The 25,989-nt window shown below is 37.6% G+C and overlaps 2 protein-coding genes across 2 annotated transcripts in view; one reads left to right on the top strand and one right to left on the bottom strand.

Annotated features, from left to right (window-relative positions):
- The window catches only part of st6gal2a (ST6 beta-galactosamide alpha-2,6-sialyltranferase 2a), a 129,432-nt gene extending 116,505 nt beyond the window's left edge, over window positions 1-12,927 (top strand). The window contains exon 7 of the mRNA XM_056465038.1: window positions 9,011-12,927. Coding sequence (XP_056321013.1) covers window positions 9,011-9,258 — 248 coding nt within the window. The 3' untranslated portion in view covers window positions 9,259-12,927. The remainder of the gene's footprint in view (window positions 1-9,010) is intronic.
- Window positions 1,577-25,989, bottom strand: part of tmtops2b (teleost multiple tissue opsin 2b) — a 100,910-nt gene continuing 76,497 nt past the window's right edge. The window contains exons 3-4 of the mRNA XM_056465039.1: window positions 14,847-15,080; window positions 1,577-2,719 (exon numbers count right to left, since the gene is read on the bottom strand). Coding sequence (XP_056321014.1) covers window positions 2,504-2,719; window positions 14,847-15,080 — 450 coding nt within the window. The 3' untranslated portion in view covers window positions 1,577-2,503. The remainder of the gene's footprint in view (window positions 2,720-14,846; window positions 15,081-25,989) is intronic.

Here is a 25,989-nt window from a genome sequence, read left to right on the forward strand (position 1 = left end):
CACAATCAAAATGGCCCAACAAATCCATATTCGTAGTATCTTGACAATGACACATGCAAGCAAACTATCACAGGCAGACACACTGAAATGGTGACGTTGTTGTGTATGATGTGTTTGGCACTTTACACACAATCCCTTATGGAGATGTTTGAATGGTCAATTCTCAAACCTCGAGTACATTCAACACATTTCAGAAGCAAAGAAAGTCTGTTTGTTCTCTTTTTTTTGGAAATCCCACTAGGAATTTCAATGCGAAATGTTCATATGTGTAGTATTTTTCATAAAGCAGTTTATTGTGCCGTTCCCTCATCATAAATTGTGAAGTGTCCCATATGAGTCAATCCAATGGTTGAATACATTTCTGTAGATCAGTGACCTGGGCTCAGACAGCAGTGTCAATAAACCATATGAAGCATTTGGGAGGATTGCAGCACTGTGAGTTACGGTGGAACAAAAGAGAGTTTCTTTGGCAATGGAAACCAATAACAGTTCAGATGTAATTTAAAAGGGATGTTCTAGCCAGGAAAAGCCTCTTGCACATCTAAAATATAATGCCTTTGTATAATTCCTGACAAATGAATTCAGTAGTATCCAATGCAATTCCATTTCTTCGGTTTGTATGACAGACAGCTTAGTGAATTTGTGCAATAACAGTGTAGTCAAAACCAAATCTTAAACAATCTGAAAATATAGTTTTGATAATACAGTTTCTTTTAATGATATCATACACAACACAAACGGGAAGAAAACTTTCATTTTAAGCTGTTTAGGAGATCTCAAATCAAGCAGATATTCCAGGTATTCTTGTGTAAAATAAATAAATAAATAAGTAAATAAATAAATGTGTATGTTTTTTAATATTATACAATGTTATAATACAATATTATACTAATATTATACAATGATTTACAATACAATGTACACATTACAAAATATTTACATTTATAAAAGCAGCTGAATATTGTGTATTTAAAAAGTACAAAGAATGAAGACAATCTGCGAAATTCAATTATTTTGTGGCTTCTATACCGTTGTGTTCAAAAGTTATTTGTATCTTCAGCAAAGCTTAGTAAGGATTTCGTTATTTGGTTAAATAAAACAATATGTGTGAATTTGGGTCCATGAAATAGTGAAATATGGGTCCCTGTAGTTTATTCATGTGCTGACAAAGCAGATTTTTAGTAGCCCAAAATATATCGTTCAGAAGCATTTTGAAATATGAATATTTTGTAAAACTGTTTTCACCCTCATTTTTGTTCAATTTGCCAAATTTATCCTTTAAATTTATTTATTCCAAACTTCTTGTGGACTTTTTTTGAACCCTTTCATGCATTTTAAATACTTCAGCTGACCTTCCTGCATGAGTTTTGTATTGTGGCCGTTACTTAAAGTCCATTGCTTTCTAAAATTCTCTTTTTGCCCTTTTCTGTAAACATTGACTACATGTTCTAATTATATTGTAAAAAAAATTGTTAACTCTGATTCTCAAATATGTAATAGAACATATATTTTGTCTTTTAAACAGCTTAATAATGATCCTGTCATTCGTTATATAACAGGTAACTGGCACTGTTATGTTTAGTCTGCGCTGCAGGAAAGGGTAAAGTGTAGATGGGATACAGCTGAAGACACTCAATTTGATATAGCATAATTTTTGTAAGACTGTACTACATTAAATAACATTTTTACATTACCGTGAGGGTTGGGTTTAGGGTTGAGGTAGTGGTAGATGCTAATAAAATACAATTAATTCGTAATTTAATAAACAATATAAACATTTCTCGTTAACTTCCGATTGCAGCTGTATCACTTCTTGCAACAACTTCATGAGAGATCCGAGCTGATGGATTTACATCATGTTTATTCATAATTTACTTCTGAAATACATGAAAGTAAGCCGCTGTTTATCTCGGAGAGGAATTGGAAAATATTCTAGTAAACATTGTGTATCTTACGTAAATAATGCACATCATCCAGTTATATTGAAAAATAATTATCATTGTCCTCTCCATAGACATGCAGGTGTATTTTACAAACCTTAAATGGTTTGTTTTGCGTGTAGTTGTGTGTATTTGAATGTCTGAAACCTAAAATAAATGTTAGTTTTTTTAAAAGCACGAATAAATTGTGATTTATGACAAGCACTCCGCACCTCTTCCTGTGCCCCGGGGGGATGCTGTCAGATTAGAATTTTTAGGAGTTGATGGTGTATGCTCTGAACATTCTAATCACACCGGTGTGATCGTATGCTTCAAGGACCAGCCAAGGCTGATCACACTGGTTTGATCGTACACATGAAAGGGTTAAGGTGTCAAAATTATTCAAAAATAAGCCGTTTTTTCCCCTTCCAGGACAATATATAAACACTTATATGAGGCTGTAAAAGAGGCACGGAAAATCTAAATCCTAGAGAGTGAATGGGAGTATAAAAGCTGAACAAGAACAAGACAAAACAGAGACTGGATGCTTGCATTCAGCCTGGGTCAGTTTTCTTAAATGTCGATTATGGAATGACCTCTGGAGGGTTGCTCCTCTCTGTGGCATGAGTGCTGCAGTCATGGTTGTGAATCCCGGTGGAGATCTGAGCGGTGCAGGCTACAGCGTTACTGTTGACCCTGCGGTTCAGCTGGATGACGGTGGTCTTGGAAGGCATGGAGGAGTGACCGTTCTGTAGCAAACTTCCCTGACAGCAGAACAAGATGCGGAAACACCTGTAGAACTGCAAGAGAAGAAACATTTCAGACCTCTCAATATTGTCTCAAAAAACATGAGCATTGACACTTTATTTTATTGAATTTGTAAAGCCCTTTATATGCCAATATAGATGAGATTGTTAGAATTTTACTGTTAAAAATAAGGTAGAAACAGTGAAATATGAAACGCATGGTTTAAAAATTTACAGTTTAAAAACACAGCAGTGGTTAGCAGAATTTTACAGCTTAAAGTATGGCAGAAATCATATATGTATCCTACTGGTCCTACTGCACCCAACCCATGCTGAGCTGGGATTGCACTGGCGATTCTTTGTATGGGAGTTGGTTGCTCTAACAAGGAGGCTAAAGACCATGACCTCTAGCGTCTATTGCTAGAGCACCTTTTGAGGTCAGAGGAGTGAGGTTTACTTCTATAGCACTTTGCTAGCTGGCCTCAGTCACACTCACTCCCATCCCGGACGAGCCCCTGCATGTAACCCTCCGGTCCTACTGCAACCAACCTGCTCTGAGCTGGGATCGAACCGGCAATTCTTTGTATGGGAGTCGGTTGCTTTAACAAGGAGACTAAAGTACATGGCCTCTAGCATCTGTTGCTAGAGCACATTTATAGGTCAGAGGAGAAAGGTTTACCTGCATAGCACTTCGCTAGCTGGCTGGCTACATTGGATTGAACAAAACTCACAAAACTAAAAATGAGTAATGTCAAAAAGTAAGACATGCAAAATTGACTGGTAGTGTAATGCAGGGAATTCTGGGAATGTCAATTTACGATTATTGACCGTATCAAGGAAGTTAACCAGGTTACTTTAAGATTTTTACTGTTTTTACCAATAAAACCATGGCTATTTTTTACAGTGTTGACTTTTACATATAATTCATAATCTATGTATTGTTTTCTATGTTTGGTTACGACAACAAGGAAAAAAAATCAATAGACTTTTTTTTTTTAATTTTAAAACCTTATCTGCAGAAAACAAAGTAGTAAGCATATAGATTTATTATTTTTTTTTTTTTTTGTAAACCAAAAAACAAATCCTCTTGTCTATTAATGGGTAATATAAAACTCTTTCCCCCAAGCTCTTTTTTATATCAAGTGTAAAACATTTGCGAGAAATCTGCTTGGGGAAACTTTTCAACTCTAAATCGCAAATATTATTTTATAAGAAATTTCTGGATTTTAATAAAGAAATGACTGGACTGTAATGTACAATGGCGCCAGTGTGTTCACCACACGCCAGCTATTGGTGGACTGGAGAGACAGTGATAGAGCCAATTCGGTGGATGGAGATGATTGGCTGGCCACGATGGGTAAAAGTCGATAAGTCCTACTCTTTACAAGAAATGCCAAGGAATTTTTAATGGCCATCCAACGTCTCACCCAAAGACAGTGCTCACTGACAATAAAGTGCCCCCTTCACTTTACTAGGCTATTAGGACTCACACAGACCACAGGTTGAGTGCCCCACCACTGACCTCACTAACACCACTTCCAACAGCAGCCTAGTGACATCTCTGCAAACCATACTAAATGTGACGACACTTTTAGAATGCAAAGTAAAACCATACTGATTTAATTTTCCTCTGTGCTTTGTGAAAAGATGTTTGTCACTTTTGTAAATAGTCAACAGGTGGTTTACTAAGTTGACTTCTTAATATACATTATAATGACTGAGCACTAAAATTAAATCTTCAAAATTTAATTTCTATAACATTACAGATGAGGAAATATGTGATGTTCAAGTGAAATGTTTTTTTTTTATGTGAACTACAGTTGTTTGACTGAAAAATACTGTTTTCTGCTATATTAGGCAGAATCTATAGATTCCTTCCCTGTCAGCATTTTCAAGGTTCTTGAAGGCATTGGTCAAGTGGAAGAAATTGAGTGGAAAAAGTATTTTATAAGCCTCATTTTCTCTTTAATCATTTCAGATTCTGCTTCCTAAATGCTTCCCGTTTCAACTGGTTTTCTCATTTTCCTATTCATTGACTGAAACAGTTCAAATTTTCTGTTTGCTGATATATCAATTTTCCCTGTAGTTAAGAGTCATTCAGGGTGTAACTGGGTCACGCAGTTATTGCAGCATTGTTGTCTTCTCAAATTCTGCAATGTGCTGAAAAGGTATAGATTCAGTTGCAGGACCGCTGAAGTTTCTGCCATATTTCCAGCATGAATTAACACAGTTCTAACATGCTTTAGTATGCATTTAGCATCATTTAGCACAGTGCTAAAATGTAAACATTTTTTGTACAATGTTTTGCTAACATGTTCCAAGAATGTTTGTTTTATTTATTTATTTATTTTAATTTTTTTATTTTTTGCGATGGAACTTTACTAGCTCATTTCTACCATCCATTAACACGTTTTTAGAATGCAGCTAACATGATTATGCACACTGATGCTTAACATGTTGCTAATTTAGGTCCACACACAGTTACCAATGCAATGCTAGCATGATTTAGTATGTTGCTAATTTGTTCTGGGCTAGTTACTAAGCCTTGCGATATCTTTGATAGATAACATGTTGCTGACTTAATTTAGCCAACAGTTACCAATGCAATGCTAGCATGTTTTAGTAGGTTGCTTGAACATCCCATATTAGTTGCTAAGTCTTGCCATAACATTGATAGTTAACATGTTGCTATAGATTTTTTGCCACCGTTACATACACAATGCTAGCATGAGTTAGTATGTTGCTAGCCTGTCTTAAGCTAGTTGCTAAGTCTTGCCATAACATTGATAGTTAACATGTTGCTATAGATTTTTTGCCACCGTTACATACACAATGCTAGCATGAGTTAGTATGTTGCTAGCCTGTCTTAAGCTAGTTGCTAAGTCTTGCCATAACATTGATAGTTAACATGTCTCTTGCTAATTTTAGCCCATAATCACCAACAAAATCCTTGAAAGTTAACATGATGCTAACTTGATTTAGCCTACAGTTAGCAACACAGTGCTAGCATGTTTTAGTAGGTTGCTAGAATGTCCTCGATTAGTTGCTAAGCCTTTCCCGCAACATTGATAGCTAGGATGTTGTTATATTTTTAGCCAGTTACCTATGCAATGCTAGCATGGTTTAGTAGCATGTCTTTGGCTCCTTGTTAAGCCATGCCATAACATTGATACTTAATAGGGGAGAGCGGGGTAAAGTGAGACACTTTTTACATTTGCTTCCCTCTAAGTGAGCTAAAATTATATATCAGTAAAATGTACACATTTCTCATTAATTCAGAATGTTTTCTAGCAGTGGAATTTATCTGACTGTATTTAGGATAAAAGAAAGTATGATTGTTTTAAAAAACGTTGTCTTGTGTCTCACTTTACCCTTTACCTCAGCTCCAGGGTAAACTGAGACACACAAGAAAAATCAAACGAGTAAAGTGAACCAGCCGGGGGTAAACTGATCCACTTACTTTTTCCACATTTAAACTACCATAACAATGCATGTTGTAAGAGTCCGAATCCTGACAGCTAGCTTGACAACCACACATTTCAGAACTAATGTCGGACTAGTCAATTATGGATTGCCCTGCTGAAAAAAAAACAGCTTAAACCAGCCTAGGCTGGTTAGCTGGTTTTAGCTGGTTGACCAGCCTGGTTTTAGAGGGGTTTTGGCCATTTCCAGGCTGGATTCCAGCTATTTCCTTTTATCTGGTTTTAGCTGGTCATTTTCCAGCCTGACCAGCTAAGACCAGGCTGAAAATGGCCAAAACCCCTCTAAACAAGGCTGGTCAACCAGCTAAAACCAGCAAACCAGCTTAGGCTGGTTTAAGCAGTTTTTTTCAGCAGGGTGGGGATTGGTCAATTAAGCACAATGTTGAAAGTAACTTCCTAAACACTTGAAAGTAACTCTGAACAAAATCAAATACAACAATCTACTTCAAACTATTTGAATTTACATTCTAATGACAGATAGAACCACTTAGATTAGAACACAATCTGGGGGTCAGAACACAGGACCCTTAGAGCCAGCTATATGGGAGTCAGAGAAAAGGACAGTCAGAACCAGATAGAACAGCTTGGGACTCAGAACTCAGGACTAGACACACCTGGATTAGAACATCAGCCTACTGTCATACTCTACAACTCCCACACTTTTTGTGTTTCCCTTGATTCTTCTTAAAAATTGTACATGAACTTCACCGCCAACCTAATTTCACCCACATGTTCCTGGATTATCATCTATGTTGATCCTTGAACAACATTGCAATCAGCCAATCAGAATTAGGGGTACGTTTACCGTTATTGTTCAGTTTAGGCTTATGGTTAGGTTAATGCACCTCTATATGAGTGTTATCCAACTATTACTCCCCTCTGATTTTGGGAGTAATTTACAGTTATGGCTGGGTTTAGGGATAGGAAATGGGTATGGATTACATTTTTTAACAAAAATAATCTTTCAGAATCAACATAGATGTTAATCTAGGATCAGCTCATATTCGGCAAAATCATGACGTGCGTATCTTGTCATCCTCAATTTTCTTAACCATGCCAGTCTAATAAACGCTTGTGTTTTTTGTTGCAAAGTTAACTAAGTCTCCCACAGACAGATCTGTGTTTCTTGGACCACTACTCTCATCCTTAGAGCTCTCTTCATCAGACACATTATCAACTGAGACAGAGACATCACTTTTCTCAGAGCTAACTATGATTTCCTTTTGGGATGCTTTCTTTTTTCGATTTTTCCTTTTATTTGCTATTATTTTGCTTTGGCTTTCTTTATAGGCATTTTCAATTGTCACACGGTTTCATTTGGATTGTGTTCTGGGATGACATTTGGGAATGGTAGCATTTCATGAGGAGACACATATTCAGGTTGGCTGGAAACACATGGCACATCCATGTTGACTATATGAACAGTGAATGGATTAGCATCAGTGAGTAAATTATCTGCAGGTGGATCATCCAAATCTTCTGTAGTAGCAGGCTGGAGCTCAGGATTTGGCCAGTCTGACACCATGAATGGTGCAAATGCTTTATCAAGGGAAATTTCTCGGTTATATGGAAAAAGTCCAGTGCACATAAATCCAGAAGCGATATTGCTTGGCTTCACTGTTGATATGAAGGCCTCATTCACAAGTCCTACAGTCTGGTAGACTAAATTTTACGTGTGCCTTATGTCTTACTTTACCCCAGATCATTTACCTCACTTTAGCCCACCTTCTTTTTTAGCAATTCAGGCTAATCTTCAGCTAGCATCATCAAATGGTTTTATATGTTGATAGTTCATCAACATGTATGATATAAGTTTTTCTACTTGAATCAATTTGCTTTGGCACAACAGTTGATTAAGTTGACGGCAAAAAGATTTACTTTTACATGCAAAAACATGCTTTCCACAGCACCATGAATTCCTGTCCTTCATGGTAGAGGGGAAATGGAAGGGGCTTGAAAACAAAATTGTTATAGAGTGAAATATAAAATCTGTTGCCTAGATACAGGGGGTGTCTCACATTACCTGATGTCTCAGATTACCCCGTTCTCCCCTAAGTTGCTATCTTATTTTAGACCACAGTTACCAACGCAATGCTAGCATGTTGCAAGTCTGTCTTAGGCTAGTTACGAAGCCTTGCCATAACATTGATAGTTAACATGTTGTTAGCTTCTTTTAGCTCATAATTACCAACACAATGCAAGCATGTTTCTAGCCTGTCCTAAATTACTAAGCCTTGCCATATTGATAGTTAGCAAGTTGCTAGCATTTTTACCCCAGTTATCAACACAATGCTAGCATGTTGTTAGCATACATAGGCTAGTTACTAAGCTTTGCCATAGCATTGAGAGTTAACAAGTTGGTAGCTTATTTTAGCCCATAATTACTAATGCAATGCTAGCATGTTTTAGTAGGTTGCCAATCTGTCCTAGGCTAATTGTTAGGCCGTGCCATGTCTTTGCTAGTTAAAATGTTGCTAGCTTCATTTAGCCTATAGTTACCAGCACAATGATAACATGTTTTAGTATGTTGCTAATCTGTCTTAGGCTAGTTGTTAGGCCATGTCTTTGCTAGTTGCATGTTGCTAGCTTTATTTAGTTACCAACACAATGATAGCATGTTTTAGCATGTTATTAGCCTGTAATAGGCTACCAATTGTCATAGATTGACTACAGAATGGTACTAATGTAATTGTATTTATAATAAATGCTAAAGGATATACAGTATTAAATGTTACATCAAGAATAACATCAAGATTATTAGGCCACAATGATTAAATTTGACTGATCTGACTTTGAATAACTCTTTCTGTCTCTCAGCCCTGATGTACTCATCGGTCATTGTGTATGTTTGTGTTTTGTCCAGGCATTCTGCTAATGATGTCCTTATGTGAAGAGGTGCATGTGTACGAGTACATTCCCTCCCTGCGTCAGACGGACCTGTGCCATTATCACGAGCGCTACTACGACGCCGCCTGCACTCTGGGTGCATATCATCCTCTGCTCTACGAGAAGATGCTCATCCAGCGCATGAACATCGGCTCCGAGGACGAGCTCAAACGCAAAGGCAAAGTCACACTGCCCGGATTCAACAACGTCCACTGTGAGCCCTGAACACACACACACGCAATAACAGCCTTTCTAACGCAGAAGAGAACCACAGACATCCAGCCGGCTCATTAAAAAACGGACTGTGTGGGACTAAACCTTCTGCTGTAGTTGTAGATCTCTTTGAAATGCATTTCCTGAGCCTATGCTTAAAGATGGTCCAAACAGCAATAGACACGTGACGAGAAAAGCTTTTTAGATGTTTGTGATGTTGAAAGCCATCAAAAAAAATCAGTATTTCTTATACGTATAACTGTGTTTGACAGGGTTTGGAAGCATTACGGTCATAGACACTGAAAATTACACTGTCAAAAAAAAGCAAAGAGATGGGATTTAGAACAAACATAACAAATGAGGTTTATTAATCTGTCTGTAGATGTTATGTGCTTCTTGTCATAACATTGTGTTTCTTTTTTTTTTTTCGCTGTATTATCATTTTCTGCTGTAATATATACGTCGTGCCACATTGACGAGCCTTTTTAAAAATACTTTGCTCTTCCAGAACTGAATCAATACTTTATTTCCTACTTGTTCCTTCAGAAGCAGAGTACAAATACTATGCCTGATGTTGTACAAATTGGCTAAAAGGAGCTTTTGAATGTAACTGTGGTTCATTTAATTTGATTTATACTTTTGAAGAACCTGTCGAGACAGGTGGTTTACAGAAAATAGAGTCGTTGAATAAGGTTCTACTTTGAACTCACAAGTGCAGCACTGTAAATATTATCTGCGATTTTAAGGCTGCTGGCAATATAACGGAACACAGTGGTGATATTATGTGTTGAATCTAGCGGTTTTTAACGTCTTGTAGCCCCTAAACTCAAGAGGTTTTCTTGACTCCAGCTGGAGTCATCTTTAAAAGCGAATGAATTACCTTTGCGTTGTCTTCTCATAACTGTACAGTTATTCTTTTGACGCATTCACTTTGCGGTTTGACTTTTCTACAGACAGTAATACTTGAAGGTTTGTTGTTTAAATGTGTGCCATTTTAATTAAGACGGTAAGCTGATTTTTTTTCCTGTAGATCTGAAGAGAATAGCTAATGTCTGTTTTAACCACTGTTGTAGATAATATTGTAGAAGTCAATCTAGTAAGTGATGATTTCACTCAGGAGCTCATGATACTCTTAATAGGGTGAAATACTTCATCTTCCTTCTAGTCATAAATGGTAGGCTGAGGTGTGTAAAGCTAATCTTTGACTTTTACTCTGTCTTGTTTCCCCATGTTGGGGGATTGTAGATGTAGAGAATCTGAAGAGTGACTTTTTTTTCTAAAGTAGGTTTGGATGCAAAATTTCCATCTTGTGTTGTCTTGAAAGTGATTTATTGTTGAGGCTGGTTGTGTATTCGGGCATGTGATCAACCCTGCTCCAGTCACATTTGGATAATAATGTAATTAAAATAGTTTTTTGGGCTCTGTCCTACTTTTAATTGACCAGAGTAGTGGAGAAGACTGGAAATAATTTGGAGGAGAGCAGGTTCAAAAGTTTGGGGTTTGTAAAATATTGCTCACCAAGACTGCATTTGTGAGGAGAAACACGGTACGAACTACTATTTTGACCATTTAAAGTAACTGTTTTCTATTTTAATTAATTTTTAAACTTCTGTGATGGAAAAGCTGAATTTTTAGCATCTCGAGTTTCACATGATCCTTCAGAAATCAGTCTAACATGCTGATTTGGTGGTCAATAAATGTTTGTTATTATAGTCAAATGTTCAAAACAGTTGTGCGGATTCATATTTATGTGGGAACTATGATACGTTTGCTCTTTTAAGGTTCTTTGAATATAAATTTTACAATAACATTTATTTAAAATGGAAGTCTTTTGTAATATTATACAATATAATTGTCTTTACCGCCTCTATTATTAAGGGTGCATTGACATCACACCATTTTCAACTTTAAACATAAAACTTTTTTAGTTTTGGTCATTCATTTACATGATAGTGGCTTTTTTTTTTTAGAGCCTGAAAGGCTTTTGAAAAATCATTTTTAAAGTTTTTGAAAATGACACCATTTTCCTCTGTTTAAACTATAAAACTGTGATTTTGTTAAAATAACATGCGTGTGTACACTGTAAAAAGATTTCCTGCTGCCTATTCTTTCAGTTCAAGTCAACTTACGTCAGTCAAATGTAATAAAAATATCAAATTAAACTTATCAAATTACTGAGTAACCTAAAATTGGTAAAGAAATTAGTTGAAACTTGACTAACTTATTAAAATAAGATAAAGTAACACAAGAAAAACATTTGTTGTTTTGAGTTTTTGTCACATGTTTTACAGTGCGGAATTTAGTTTTAAATCTTCCGATTGGTTTGTCCATGAGGGAACTGACTAAGAATAAGAAATATCAGTAAAGGATTAAACTACTTGCTCACCAAACAATTGTGTTTGACAATACATAAAAATAAAAACAATATAATGAGATAACACAAGTTCACAAAATCAAGCAGCATAAGCTGTTTTTTTTACAGCTAAAAATTCACAATGGAAGTGAATTTTTACATTGTCAATTGGCAAAGTTTTTTCCTCGCCACTGGCTTGCTTGGTTTGGGATTTGTGAAGCTGTGCATCGATGGATTTGCTCTTAGGTGTTTGGACTTTCAGCAGTGAAAATGTAAACCACATTGAATTGAACTAAACTGAACTTTAACTCTAGTGAAACTGAAACTGTGTCAGTCCAGTTTTCAGAGTTTACTAGAACTTCTTTGTTAAGCTGCTTTGACACAATCTACATTGTAAAGGCGCTAAAGAAATAAACATAAATTGAATCGAACTGAACTGACTTGAATTGAACTGAATTGAATTGAATTGAATGAGGCCAGAAAGACTCAATTACTGGGTCCGCTCATACGTGAAAGAATATAATCAACAGACAACCAAAACAATACTGTTAGACTACAGGACCACAGACATTTAGTGTTTCTTTAGATCATTTAGATCATTCACAAGAAAATGTAACTATTTAACCTATTGTCAGAAAAGCGGCTAATTAATATGACTGAAATTGTATGATTATTCTTTAAAACAGGAGGTATGAGCTTAGCCAATTAATACCAAATAGGCCAAATAAACTAAACTTCGTGTCCGCCATTTTGTTTTTGATTGAAAACCTATTTTTTCGAACTCCTCCTAGACCGTTTTTCCAATTTTTCCCCAAATTTGACTCAGATGTTCTTCAGACCATGCTGGCAAAAACTTATGGAATTCATTGTTAATAGGCGACAAGGTTTTCATTTACAGCAATGACAAATGTGCTGGCACGATGTCAAAGTTCGCTTAAATGCCTAAACATATCGACACTGAACTTTAGGTGTGTCATTGATCAATGACCCCAAAACATCAATTTGGTAACAGCCAACACCTAGTGGTCACGAGTTATAAATCGTTTACTCACCATCAATAATGAATCAAAAATGTTATAATAACTTCCAACTGCATATGCTTATTGTTGTAAAATTGATCTAAACTTATACCTTGGGTAATGCCGTGAACATTGATAACAAATATGCCATATGGCTAAAGGTTACGTTTGCCTGGTTTGAAAAATACTGTTGTTAAAACACTATTGTTTTAACAATATTTAGATTTTTATAGAGTGGTTCTGGTTATGAATCAGGTTTTAGTTCATCGCTGTCATGCAAACGTACCTTATACGTGTACGTTTTCTTTCTTAAAACTAAAATAAAATAAAATAATAATAATAATAATAATATATATATATATATATATATATATATATATATATATAGATAGATAGATAGATAGATAGATAGATAGATAGATAGATAGATAGATAGATAGATAGATAGATAGATAGATAGATAGATAAATAAAAGCTGACCCCAAACTTTTGGACCGTAATTTACACTAACCATAAGTCCATTGCTCTCCTCTATATTTTTTTAATGTATTAATCGTGATGGCCAAATGGTCATGTGACCTACAGAGGGACTTAAACTCTGCCTTCAGCATTCTCTTCAGTGTTTTTCTTACTGTACGATCAGAGGCAGAGTCGCGAGTCCTTCCTCTGTGAATGTCTTTTCCCAAGCCTTTAACAAGAGGTGTTTTGACGGCATAGACCTCGTCTATGTCTCTCACAAGAAGAGACATGGTGGCCATTTTTAATAGTATTATTTCAAATGTTTACTGTAAATATGCGACTACTTCTAGAAGGGGAGGGGGGGGGGTGTACATTTCAGTGCATAAAGCATGTGACAAAAAGCAGGACTGGTTAGTGTTCATGGTTAATAACTTTGCAGTTGTAGGAATGTTAGGATTTATCCTTTTGTTTCAAGCGATGTTTATTAATGATGATTGGAAACAGTTGATTTGAACGGCGAACTTTTATTGCTCTGTCATAGACAAAGCACAGGACAATATTGAGGACTGTGCCAAATGTGTGTTTGTGTGTCTCTGTGTGTTTGTGTGTGTGTAAGAGAGAGAGAGAGAGAGATAAAGAACGTTTGATTGGTATTGTGGTGATGTGTATTTGTGCCAACCTTTCTTTCTGCAACTTTTATTTAATGTACTTGATATTTTCTTTTCTGCCATATCTTCCTTTATTATTATTATTATTATTATTTTTATTTTTATTTTTTTATTATTTTAAGCGCCCCCCCCCCTTTTTTTTTATTGTTATATCTGTGAAAATCTTTAAACTTTAGACTGTAAATATCTGAAATTGTCTGTTATAGGCCAGTCCACTTTGAAAAGCCATTGGGTGTTTTATAATGTTTAATGCTTCATATGTTAATAGAAAGTTGCCATTGAATTCATTTTTAAAACACTAAATGTTTGTGTATAATTTTGACCATTGTTTCTATAATAAAACTTGACCTTTACTTGACCCAGTAATATTGTGTGTGCTGTCTCTACTTGCTGTTTCTTCTTAACCAGGACGTCTTCAAAGTGTTTATATTAAAAAGAAATTGCATTTATTTATCAAAATGAATGAAAGGTCTTTAGAAAGATTGACCACAGTTTAAAAGTTTGAAGGTAATACTGCACAGTCTATCATTTAATAAATGGCTAAATGATTGAACCTGTTGCTAGCATGTGATATAAGTTTGCACATTGCTAGCATGTTTTGGAACTGGTTTTAACATATTTTAGCATGTCATGTTATTAGCCTGTTTATAATGTCATTTAACAATAATAGCATGTTTCTAGCATGAATTAGCAAACTGAGCTAGCATTAGCAACTATACCATGGATTTCATGTCATGTTATCATGAATTGACAAACTGGGGGCATGTTTTAGCAAATGGCTAGTGTGTGTAAGTTTGATTTGGTGCTAGAATGATTCACAATATGCTACTAACTGATTAAAAACAGTGCTAGCATGCTTCTAGAATAAAACTAGGTATATTAGCATTGTTAGCATTTCATAGGCTAGTAGATAGATAGATAGATAGATAGATAGATAGATAGATAGATAGATAGATAGATAGATAGATAGATAGATAGATAGATAGATAGATAGATAGATAGATAGATAGATAGATAGATAGATAGATAGATTTTGGTGAAATCCTGGATGGACTTCATATATGACTTGTGAGTGTGAGACTTGGGAGTTTGTGCTCTTGCCTGTTTGTTCATGAGGATGTATATGAGAGGGTTGATGACCGTGCTGCTCTTGGCGAGGAGAGAGGGAACCACACTGGCCACAGGTGAGATGATTCCCGGTCGGCCAAATGTGGCCATCATGGCCACGACGCCGTACGGCATCCAGCACAAAAGGTAACACACCACAGTGGTGATAACCATGAACAACACATGGTATTCCCGTTTCCGTGCAGCCGTCTTGCGTATCTTCCCTACCTGAGAAAGAGAGACAGATGTAAAGTGTCAATAAGTAAAAACTGTCCAACCTGTGGTAGACCCAATCAGAGATGCACAATCATGACATACTATTCCATATTAATAGCATAAAGTGAATAAAAGAAAACACATCCACCCTTTTCCCCGCTCCACATGGAGCTTTTCATGAATTACTGTACTCCAAAAAATGCTGGGATGCAGAAAATGTCTTCATGTTGTCCCAACATAAATTAATCAAGTTAACTGAATCGTTTTTTATACATTTAAAGGGTCACAAAACACATTTTTTAAGCTGTTGACAGTCATATTTGTGTCCCATGCTGCTAAAAACATTATCAGGACACATATATTTCACAAAAAAGTCAAAATTGGATGTTTTTGCGTTACTTCGAGCAAATTCGTTCTTCCGGTTTGAAACAAATTTTTGAAGCTGCATCACACTGATTAGATGCTTGTAATCCAGCGTGTAGACTGGCTGTCTGTACCGGCGAGTACTTCATGACGTATTTGAGTGTGCAGCATTAATTCATGAGAAAGACTTGGTTCAAACCAATCAGCGCGCTCTATTGTGTATGAGGTGCAACTTTATTAATATGCATGATAGCTTCGTTTTTACCTGTTACAGTGTTCAGACGGCAGAGAGACGCCATGTTGTGTTGCCAAAATAAGTGGAAGAAGAAGAATTGTTTGGAGATACGAGTCGTCAGTGTTGCTTTTTATAAATTTGCTGGAAGGTTTCTGCTTTGAGAGCGCAGCTGGACTCATGTGTGGATTACAGTGCACGCGACAAAAATACGTGTCTAAGGAATTTTTTTTACCCAAGAGCTTATCGCATCTGGAAATGGTGAAATCCTGATTTGCTGCTCGTCTACTTTTAATAAAGACGTGGCTCCAGTTGGTGTTGATTGTCCTGTCTCTACAAATTTGTTAAGCGATCAGTGGTATTTGTTTGTTTATTCAGATGGCAAAGTTAGTTCGTATCATCAGCAGTACTCTTTCAGTGTTTAAAGACAGACCTTAGTCAAAATGATTTCTAAGTTACTAAAGTTTACAGTACGTTAATATCACTTCAATATTAAATGCTGCTCTCCGAGTGTAAACATGTAAACACTGCAATCAAACTATTACCGTCGTGTAGAATTTTCACTGCATTTTGTGACAGGATAGTCTATACACACACAGCTTTCTGACGCTACCTACCCAGTGCATCTAAGTTACCGAGAAATGCGGAGGTTTTTTTTTCTCATTTGCCGTGCAGTATCAAACATTGCATTAAAACTACACTCTTCCAGCAGTTCCTCGAATTTAATATCTCGTTTGTCACGTGGGGGCATGCATCAAATGTTCCTGAATGAAAGTGCCAAACTGCAGTTACAGTACGAGTTCAGATGGCAAAGTTAGTTAGTATCGTCAGCAGTACTCTTTTAGTTTTTAAAGACAGACCTTAGTCAAAATCAGCTGTAGTGCAAGTAATAAAACTCCCCTTTTCATGTAAACCCTTTCCTTTTTCGCCACTCGACACCTAAACAAAGCTGGACTCATCCACTTTCCTGACTTTTTTTAAACTAGAGGTGTGAAAACACCTTGCCGAGACAGGGGTTTTATGGCCCTTTAATAAGATAGCTTTATGGGTGAACTCATGAACCCAGAAAAAAGCATGTAATGAGCTGTAGTTCGTCAGGCCACCAGGGGCGCTCTAAAAGTTTCGACTTTACTTTCAGAACTTGAGAGGCACACTTGTCTGTTAATAAACTGCTTGGAGATCTCCACAATCTCTACAGAAAAATCATGTTTGATTTCTTTCTCCAATAATTCCAAGAAATATCGCTGTTTAAAAAATGGCTGATGAAAATTGGAATAATGAAATCAGCATTAGAGGACTGGGATGAGATGTGTGAGAAAGTACTTATACATATTTGTTAAAAGTGTGATTAATTTCCTTAAATATGTTATATTCTATAAGAGAATGGGTTGTTAAATAGGGATGCAACGACCGACCGGCAAAACAAACAGAATCAGTGATTTATGCTTAAAAACATTGAGGCAATTATATTTCAAAGATTACATCTTGAGTAAACATCTATACTAAATGTTTAGGGGATTCTTTCAATAAGATTGTGCATCTGAAAATAAAATGAAATTTTTTGTGTAGAACATATGTAAGTTTTTTTAAAATGTTTTTTTTATTTATTTTTTTTTTTATTTCGTAGCTTAACCATCACGCACACCCTGTGCAAGCAGGTGGTCATGTTGGAAGTTACCTAGCTGGGGACTATTTTCAGGTGCGGTGTAATATAATTGTACCTGCTGCAGCCATAGTATGGCAGCAAAGTTCCTTGATTATTACACTAGAATGAGAGTATAGTTCCTAGCCATAGCCAAGAAAATAACAACTTTTCAGTTTCCATCAGACTTAGTACACAATGTAACATCTGAAAAGTCAAGATTTAACCCTTTCACGCAAGTTTTAAATACTTCAGCTGACCCTCCTGGGTGAGTTTTTTTTTTTTGTGTCCGTTACTTGGAATCCACTGCGTTCTAAAGTTCTCATGGCGATGCATCAAGTTTATCATGCAACCCCGTATGCTTCAGGGATCAGCTAAGGCTGATCACACTGGTGTGATTGTACACATGAAAGGGTTAAATAGGAAAGTCATTTTTGAGCAAATTGCTAATACAATTCAGCTAATACAACAATTGCTAATACAACTCTAATAGAATTCAATGATCAATAAGCTAAGCTAAAAGTGTTTCCACTAGACCAGGAGATTGGCAGAATGAAATAAAAAATGGTAAATCTTAGCTGTTTACTCCCTCTAGTTGAGTTGGAAAAATAGCCTGAAGTCTTCCTTTAAAGAGAATGTTATGCCCTTTACCATTTAATCATGAATTGTGAATATCATTTTACTTATTTCGAAATCGCACAGCATGAGAATTAGCCATTATACTTGGATGGACAGACATTAGCATAATTGCAGTTTTCAACCATTCAAAATGTGTCATGATAGTTTACAATAACTGAGAAGCAATAACCCTATACTTATGGAGGAGTGCTGATTGTTCTCTCTGAAACGCATTATATGACAGTAGGCTGTGGTGAAAATTAGTGTTAAATTGTCTTTGAGTATGTCCTTCATAAGGACCCTTCACAGAATGAGTTCTAATCCTTACCAATGGTTGTAAACACTGGAGACGTGCTGTACAGGCCAGAACATTCAATTAAAATTGTATTTTTTTGTATGTACACTTCATAAAAATAAGCAGATAAGTGCGTTTCAGAAAGGCCGAAGTGAGATCTCATGATTACCACAGACAAACATTATACAACTACATTTTCAAAACACAGCTTTCCCTATGGGGTTTATTTTCAGTTCATGCAATGTCCTTACTTACAAAGACTCCCAAAAACCAACACACTGCAGGTTGACAGGTTGATGCCACCCACATCCCAGTAAACACATCATCGAAGAAGAGAAAAATGCAGTGAAGTGAATGTTAATAAATAAGAGACACCGGAACACTAGACCTGAGTCCCACAGAGGAGCTCCAGACGGATAAAAGTAGAAGTGACAACAGTGGAAAATACGAGAGGACATTTTAAGACGCTGTTTTTTCTTTTGCAGATGTCATTTGTGAGGGGTTGCAACTTTCATTTGGTGTTTATTTTATGGTTAAAATTTATATCTCAATCGCCAGCTCCCACCTCTTCCTTCTCCTTACAAAGTAAAAAAGGACTCTTGAAGGGCTTTTTGGCTCTTTGGTCCCACTTTATATTAAGTGGCCTAAATTACAGATGCTTGTATGTATCTATTGTATGTATCTATGTAAGTGTATGTTTGTATGTACACAGATGGTGCTACTGAGCTGAGATACATTTACATTTACATTTAGTCATTTAGCAGACGCTTTTATCCAAAGCGACTTACAAATGAGGACAAGGAAGCAATTTACACAACTATAAGAGCAGCAGTGAACAAGCGCTATAGACAAGTTTCAGGCGTGTAAAAGTCTAAGAAGCAAAACATTAGTAGAAATTTTTTTTTTTTTTTTTTTTTTTTTTTTTTTTTTTTTAGAGAGAGAGAGAGAGAGAAAGAGGGCTCAGTTAGTGGTATAGCCAGAGAGGCAATTGCAGATTAGGAGGAAAAGTGGAGACTAAACAGTTGCGTTTTTAGTCGTTTCTTGAAGACAGCAAGTGACTCGGCTGTTCTGATGTAGTTGGGGAGTTCATTCCACCAACTGGGCAGATTGAATGTGAGAGTTCGGGAAAGTGATTTCTTCCCTCTTTGGGATGGAACAACGAGGCGACGTTCATTCACAGAACGCAAGTTTCTGGAGGGCACATATATCTGCAGAAGTGAGAGCAGATACGAAGGAGCACAGCTAGAGGTCACTTTGTAAGCAAACATCAGAGCTTTGAATTTGATGCGGGCAGCAACTGGAAGCCAGTGCAAACGGGTGAGTAGCGGAGTGACATGTGCTCTTTTGGGTTCATCAAAGACCACTCGTGCAGCTGCGTTCTGAAGCAGCTGAAGAGGTTTGATAGAACTACCTGGTAGCCCGGCTAGCAGAGAGTTGCAATAGTCCAGTTTGGAGAGGACAAGAGCTTGAACAATGAGTTGAGCTGTATGTTCAGATAGGAAGGGTCGGACCTTTCTGATGTTGTAGAGTGCGAATCTGCAAGATCGGGCAGTTCTAGAAATGTGGTCAGAGAAGTTCAGTTGGTCATCAATCGTAACTCCAAGGCTTTTTACCATTTTGGATGCAGTGATGGTTGCTCCATCCATCTGGATTGAAAAGTTATGGTGAAGAGTCGGGTTGGCAGAAACTTCAAGCATTTCCGTTTTCATGAGGTTAAGCTGGAGATGATGATCTTTCATCCAGAGTGAAATGTCTGACAGGCAGGCTGAAATGCGAGCTGGAACCGAGGGATCATCAGGGTGGAAAGAGAGGTATAGCTGGGTGTCATCAGCATAGCAGTGGTAGGAAAAACCATGTTTCTGGATGACTGTTCCTAAAGATGCCGTGTAGATAGAGAAGAGAAGTGGTCCAAGCACAGAGCCCTGAGGTACCCCAGTGTATAGATGCTGTAGGTTGGACACCTCTCCCCTCCACGACACCCTGAATGACCTGTCCGAGAGGTAGGAACTGAACCATTGAATAACAGTGCCTGTGACGCCCAGTGACTCAAGCGTAGATAGCAGGATCTGGTGGTTTACAGTGTCAAAAGCAGCTGATAAATCCAGCAAGATGAGGACAGATGATTTAGAGTCTGCTTTAGCCAGTCTGAGGTCCTCCACGACCGAGAGCAGAGCAGTCTCAGTTGAGTGGCCTTTCCTAAAGCCAGATTGCTTGTTGTCCATGAGGTTGTTTTGAGTAAGAAAGTCTAGGACTTGATTGAACACTACTTTCTCCAAAATCTTGGCCATGAATGGAAGCAGGGATACCGGTCGGTAGTTTTCAAGTAGCGTTTGATCCAGGTTGGGTTTCTTTAGCAGAGGGGTTACCCTAGCCTGCTTAAATGAAGTAGGGAATAGACCAGAGTCAAGAGATGTGTTAATTATGTGAGTCAGTGTTGGTATGACTGCAGGAGAAATGGCTTGCAGGAGATGAGAGGGAATGGGATCTAGCGGACAGGTGGTTGCATGGCTTGATAGCACGAGATTGGACACCTCAGACTCAGAGAGCTGGGAGAAAGAGGTGAGTGTGTGTGGTGTTGGTGGTGTATCTTGCGTGTTTGTTGTAGGTGCAGCAAATTGAGCACTGATTTTTGCAGTTTTGGTGCAAAAGAATGTAGCAAAGTCATCAGTAGTGAGTGTGGAGGATGCGGGTGGAGGAGGAGGGTGAAGGAGGGAGGAAAATGTTTTAAAAAGCAAGCGAGAATTGGTGGCACTGTTGACTTTCTGACGGAAGTATGTCTGCTTTGCAGAAGTAACCTCAGTCGAGAAAGAAGACAGAAGAGTTTGGTATGTTATGAGCTGTTCAGGATTTTTTGTTTTTCGCCAGCTTCTCTCAGCAGCCCGAAGTTTTGAGCGATGCTCACGGAGAACATCAGAGAGCCAGGGTGCAGGAGGACTGGCTCGGGTTGGTCTGGATGTCAGAGGGCATAGTCTGTCTAGACATGATGTTAGCGTGGAGCAGAGTGTATCAGTTGCACTGTTCGTATCAAGTGCAGAGAGTTTGGAAGATGGAGGAAGAGAGTTAGAAACAATGGTGGATAGCCTGTTGGGTGAGAGAGAGCGTAGGTTTCTGCGAAAGGCAACTAGAGTAGGAGTGTGTGGATGTTGAGAGAGAGAAGGAAATGATCCGATGTTTGTAGTGGAGTTACTAGTGTTTGGTCAGCGAGGCAATGTCGAGTGTAAATAAGGTCTAGTTGATTACCTGATTTGTGAGTAGCAGAGGTAGGTGCTCTTTTGAGGTCGAAAGATGCAAGCAGAGTCTGGAAGTCAGCAGCTTGAGGTCTTTCTATGTGGATGTTGAAGTCACCTAGCACCAACAAGGGAGTGTCATAATCAGAAAAAGATGAGAGAAGAACATCCAGTTCATCCAAGAAGTGACCTAATGTACCCGGTGGGCGGTAGATGACAACCACATTTATGCGAAAGGGGTGGATAATGGTGACTGCATGGAATTCAAAAGAGCTGATTTTTGGCAGGGACGGTCTCTGAGTGAATTTCCATTCTTTGGAAATCAGTAGTCCAGTCCCACCCCCTCTCCCTGTCTGACGAGGGGTGTGGGAAAGAGAGAAATTAGTAGAAAGAGCTGCATGTGTAGCAGTGTCCTCCGGTCTCAGCCAGGTTTCAGTTAGAGCCATGAGACTAAAGTCATAATGAGTGGCTATGGAGGTAATAAAATCTGCTTTGTTAACAGCAGATTGACAATTCCAGAGGCCCACAGAGAGAGAGAGTTGTGAAATAGAGGATACATGAATTGATCGAAGGTTGTGAGGGTTGCGCCTGCAGCGTACCTCCCGTGCTCTGCGAGTATTAGTAACAACAGGAATTAGTAAACACATAATAAAGTGCAAGGAAAACAATAATGAGTGCAGAGAAAAGGAAAAAAAATAAAGTAAGAAGTACTCAAGTGCTTTGTCGGTGTCTTTGCTCGGTGGAGTCGCACAGGTAGAGTCGATGGTCTTTACCCTCGTCGGTCTTCACACGAGGCGGGCTTCACACGAGGCGGGCTTCACACGAGGCGGGCTTCACACGAGGCGGGCTTCACACGAGGCGGGCTTCACACGAGGCGGGCTTCACACGAGGCGGGCTTCACACGAGGCGGGCTTCACACGAGGCTGCCGCGACCGCTGCCGCGGTGAGACTAGTCGCTTATATACACCCCCGAGCGCTTTGCTGATTGAGCTCAGGTGGACACGCCTCGAGAGTGAATACACCCGAAACTGCAGCCGCGGGGGCGCGCGAAAAACCTCCGGCTCGGCACGCAAGCTCTTACAGTAAACAAAAGGAAACAGTGGCTAAAACTTGCTAGTACTAAACACAGATAGCTGAAAAACAATTTTAAATGTCCAACAACCAATACACAACCAGCTGAAACAAGTCTAAGTGTTCTCTAACCAAACACAGCAACTGAAAAACAGGTCTAAATGTACTTACTCGGTGTTGCTCTCGATGCTAAAGTGCTTCTCCTCATATGGGTATATGGGTCCAGGTATGGGTTTGGTGTCATTGGTAAGTTTAAGAGTTGGCTAAAGTGTAAGAGATGGGTCATAAGTGTAATAAAAATGAAGCTACAGAATGTTAGTGTGATCTGCCATCTGATCTCGCGATACTTTGATTCCACATGTGACAGTCACATGGCATCTGCGCAGCATCAAGCCGGACAAAATTTCTAACCAGCCTGCACTGCTTTAAGACAGATTTCGATCTGTCTGCGCAGTGCTGCATGAAGCCGAACGCACCTATTGCCTTATTCGTGTCTTCCATGTTTGGTTTGAACCCAGTCATGTTATCTAATCAGAAAGGACAAAACCGTGCACATTCCGGATGTAGTGTCTACATGACCACACTGTACCCAGAGTTTTGGAAAATCTTCAGCCTTCACTCTTTCTAAGTTTTCAGAAAGATATATATTGATGGCCTGATTAGACCAGGAATGGGCAAACTCGGTCCTGGCCAGCAGAGTTTTGCTCAAACACCAATCAAACACACTTGAAAAAGATAATCAGTGTCTTTAAGATTACTAGAAGGCTTTAGGTAGGTGCACTGTAAAAAATGGCCGTGATTTCAATGGTAAAAAAAAACTGTAAAAATCCGTAACCTGGTTAACAGTATTTTTCCATAATATATACGGCGAATAACCGTACATTAACTTTCCCAGAATTCCCTGCATGGCACATCACTTTTTATGCTTTTTGTTGACATCTCATGGTGATAAACAATGTTTATTTCATGACTTTAGTTTTATACGTGTTACCATAATGGTGTTTAGTAGCTGTGTGAATGACACTGATACACTTTTCTGCTTGTGGGAAAAGTTGAATCATTATGTAACCTTCTCATCACCACCTGCATATGGCTGTGCTAACGTGTCTATTAGTATAACAAAAGATGTGTAGATGTTGGTAATTCAAAATACAGACATATTACATCTATAAATTAATTAAATACAGTAGTTTACTGTAAAAATGAGGAATTACTTTTGCGGTTTGTACCTTATTTTTAACGGTAAAATACTGGCAACCACAGCTGCTGTTTTTTTACCATACATTTTACAGATTTATTTTTTACAGTGTGTGTTTGATTCGATTGGAGCTAAACGCTGCAGGGACACGAGTTTGTCCATACCTGCATTAGACCATTAGTATCTCAAAAAATTCAAAAAGTGTTTTGACTCTGAGTGACCCATAAAACTAACCTATTTCCAAAAAAAAAACTTGGAAACTGCTGTACGTTCAAACACTAAAGTGCAAACCCAAGGATGTGCAGCTCTCCAAGTCCAAACCAAGTAAGCCAGTGGTGAGAAACAAACTTCATCAATTGATGAAAGTCAATACAAGTCAAATTAAATCATATAATCTTATATGAATGAGCAACTTTTGAGATTGAGCTGCATTGTAATAAGTCATTGTAATATTGGAGAGAGATGGGATCAAGAAAGTTCCATGAGCCAGGACTTGATAGTGCAAATAATGCTTAAGATAAGACATGACACACTGTTCACTTGCCAATTTAAACATATGACAATTGACACAGAATGTTCTTCATACATATGCAGCTTTGGTAACGGTCTTTGATTACTTGTGCAAGGGCTCTTCTCCTCTGGGCTGCTGCTGAGGTCTAAACAACAATTGCAATAAACAACAAGCATTGCAATTTCCAACACAGATATTTCAGGCAATATTAGATATTCCATAAGCAACATTTCACTCTGCAATGCTGAGTTGCAATGCAGAGAGAAATGTTGCTTATTGGAACTGACTTGAAATTAAAGAGATAACAACTCAATAGAAATAAAACATTAAATTCTGGAACTCTTATCAAATAGTTCACCCAAATGATCCATTATTTACTCTCCCTCATTTTAATCCTTGATGAATATCTTTCTTCTGTGTACACAAAAGAGGATCATTTTAAGAATGCTGCTGTTGACACAAAATTGCAATGAAACAGAGCTCTGAGACAGCATCTTTATATCTTTAGCTCAACTGTCAGGAACTGCCTTGGAATGCTGTCTCCAAAGGCAGCATTTTAATCATTGGACACATCAGAGATCTAGTGTAGATGAATATCAAAACCTCACATCTTTGTTGTCATCTCACAACTAGGGTTGGGTATCGTTTGAGATTATTTCGATACCGGTGCTAAATCAATACTTTTAAAACTGTAACGGTGCCAGAACCAATACTTTCGAGCCACAAAATTATGGAGGATGACTCTAGAAAAATCTTTTACTTGACAAAATCTTAAAAAAAATAATTTTAATAAACAATATAATTTAAGTTTAAAGTAAACATCAATCCATATTTTATATATTTATATTACATTAATAAATTTCCTTTGATCATTTTTTGGTTAGCATGAATTTAAGATTTGCATTATGAAATTACATTCACGAGTTCACACTTGCAATAGTTTCATAAAGCGTATTTGGCGTGCTGTCCGGGGAGAGGGCTCTGAGCTTGGGGAAGACACCCAAACTCGAGTTATTCCTCTTATCAGGAAACAGAGAGGAATAGGGATTCGAGCGAAGTATCTAGCCCGGCCCCAGAACGCTCCCCCCGGGATTGTAATGCTTAAGAGGTGAGGTGACGGGGTGGTGGAGGGTTGCTAAAGTCGTAAGATGCTGCAGGTAAGACAGCTTTGGTATATATAGGGGTTTGGTCAAGAACTGATTGGATAATAGAATAATTGTCAATGACGTATTTGATACTGAAACTTCTGCGCGTGCTCCTCCCGAAATTTGTTTATAAAACATCACTTAGCTTACTACTAACCTGTAAAAAGGCTGTCAGCAAAATACTGAACTCATTTTTTCTAGGGTTGGGGCTTGTGACTATGTTTACATGGTTATCAGAAATCTAATGGTTTGCCTTAATCTGAATAAGACAAAAATATGATCAAGGTGTTTACATGAGTTGCTTTTTTTTTGCCCTCTCATTCATTTAAAATAATGTTACTGAAAATTTTCAGTGTTTCCTAAAAAAATATTATTCTGGAGTCATAATAAGTCATATATCTTATTTATTTCTTGAATAAAAGCAGTTTTTAATAAAAATTTCAAAAAAATTAAGGTCAGTATTAATAGCCTCCTTAAGAAATATTTACTGTATATTTTTGATTTACACAACAAATCAGTTACAAAATAATTTGACTAATTATTTCAACTTTCTTAGTTAACTGATTAAGTCTTTAAATTAAACTTTAATCTGAATAAAAGACTATAAAACACTTAAAGG

This window comes from Danio aesculapii, chromosome 9, assembly GCF_903798145.1.
Source record: "Danio aesculapii chromosome 9, fDanAes4.1, whole genome shotgun sequence".
Classification (NCBI taxonomy): Eukaryota; Metazoa; Chordata; class Actinopteri; order Cypriniformes; family Danionidae; genus Danio; species Danio aesculapii.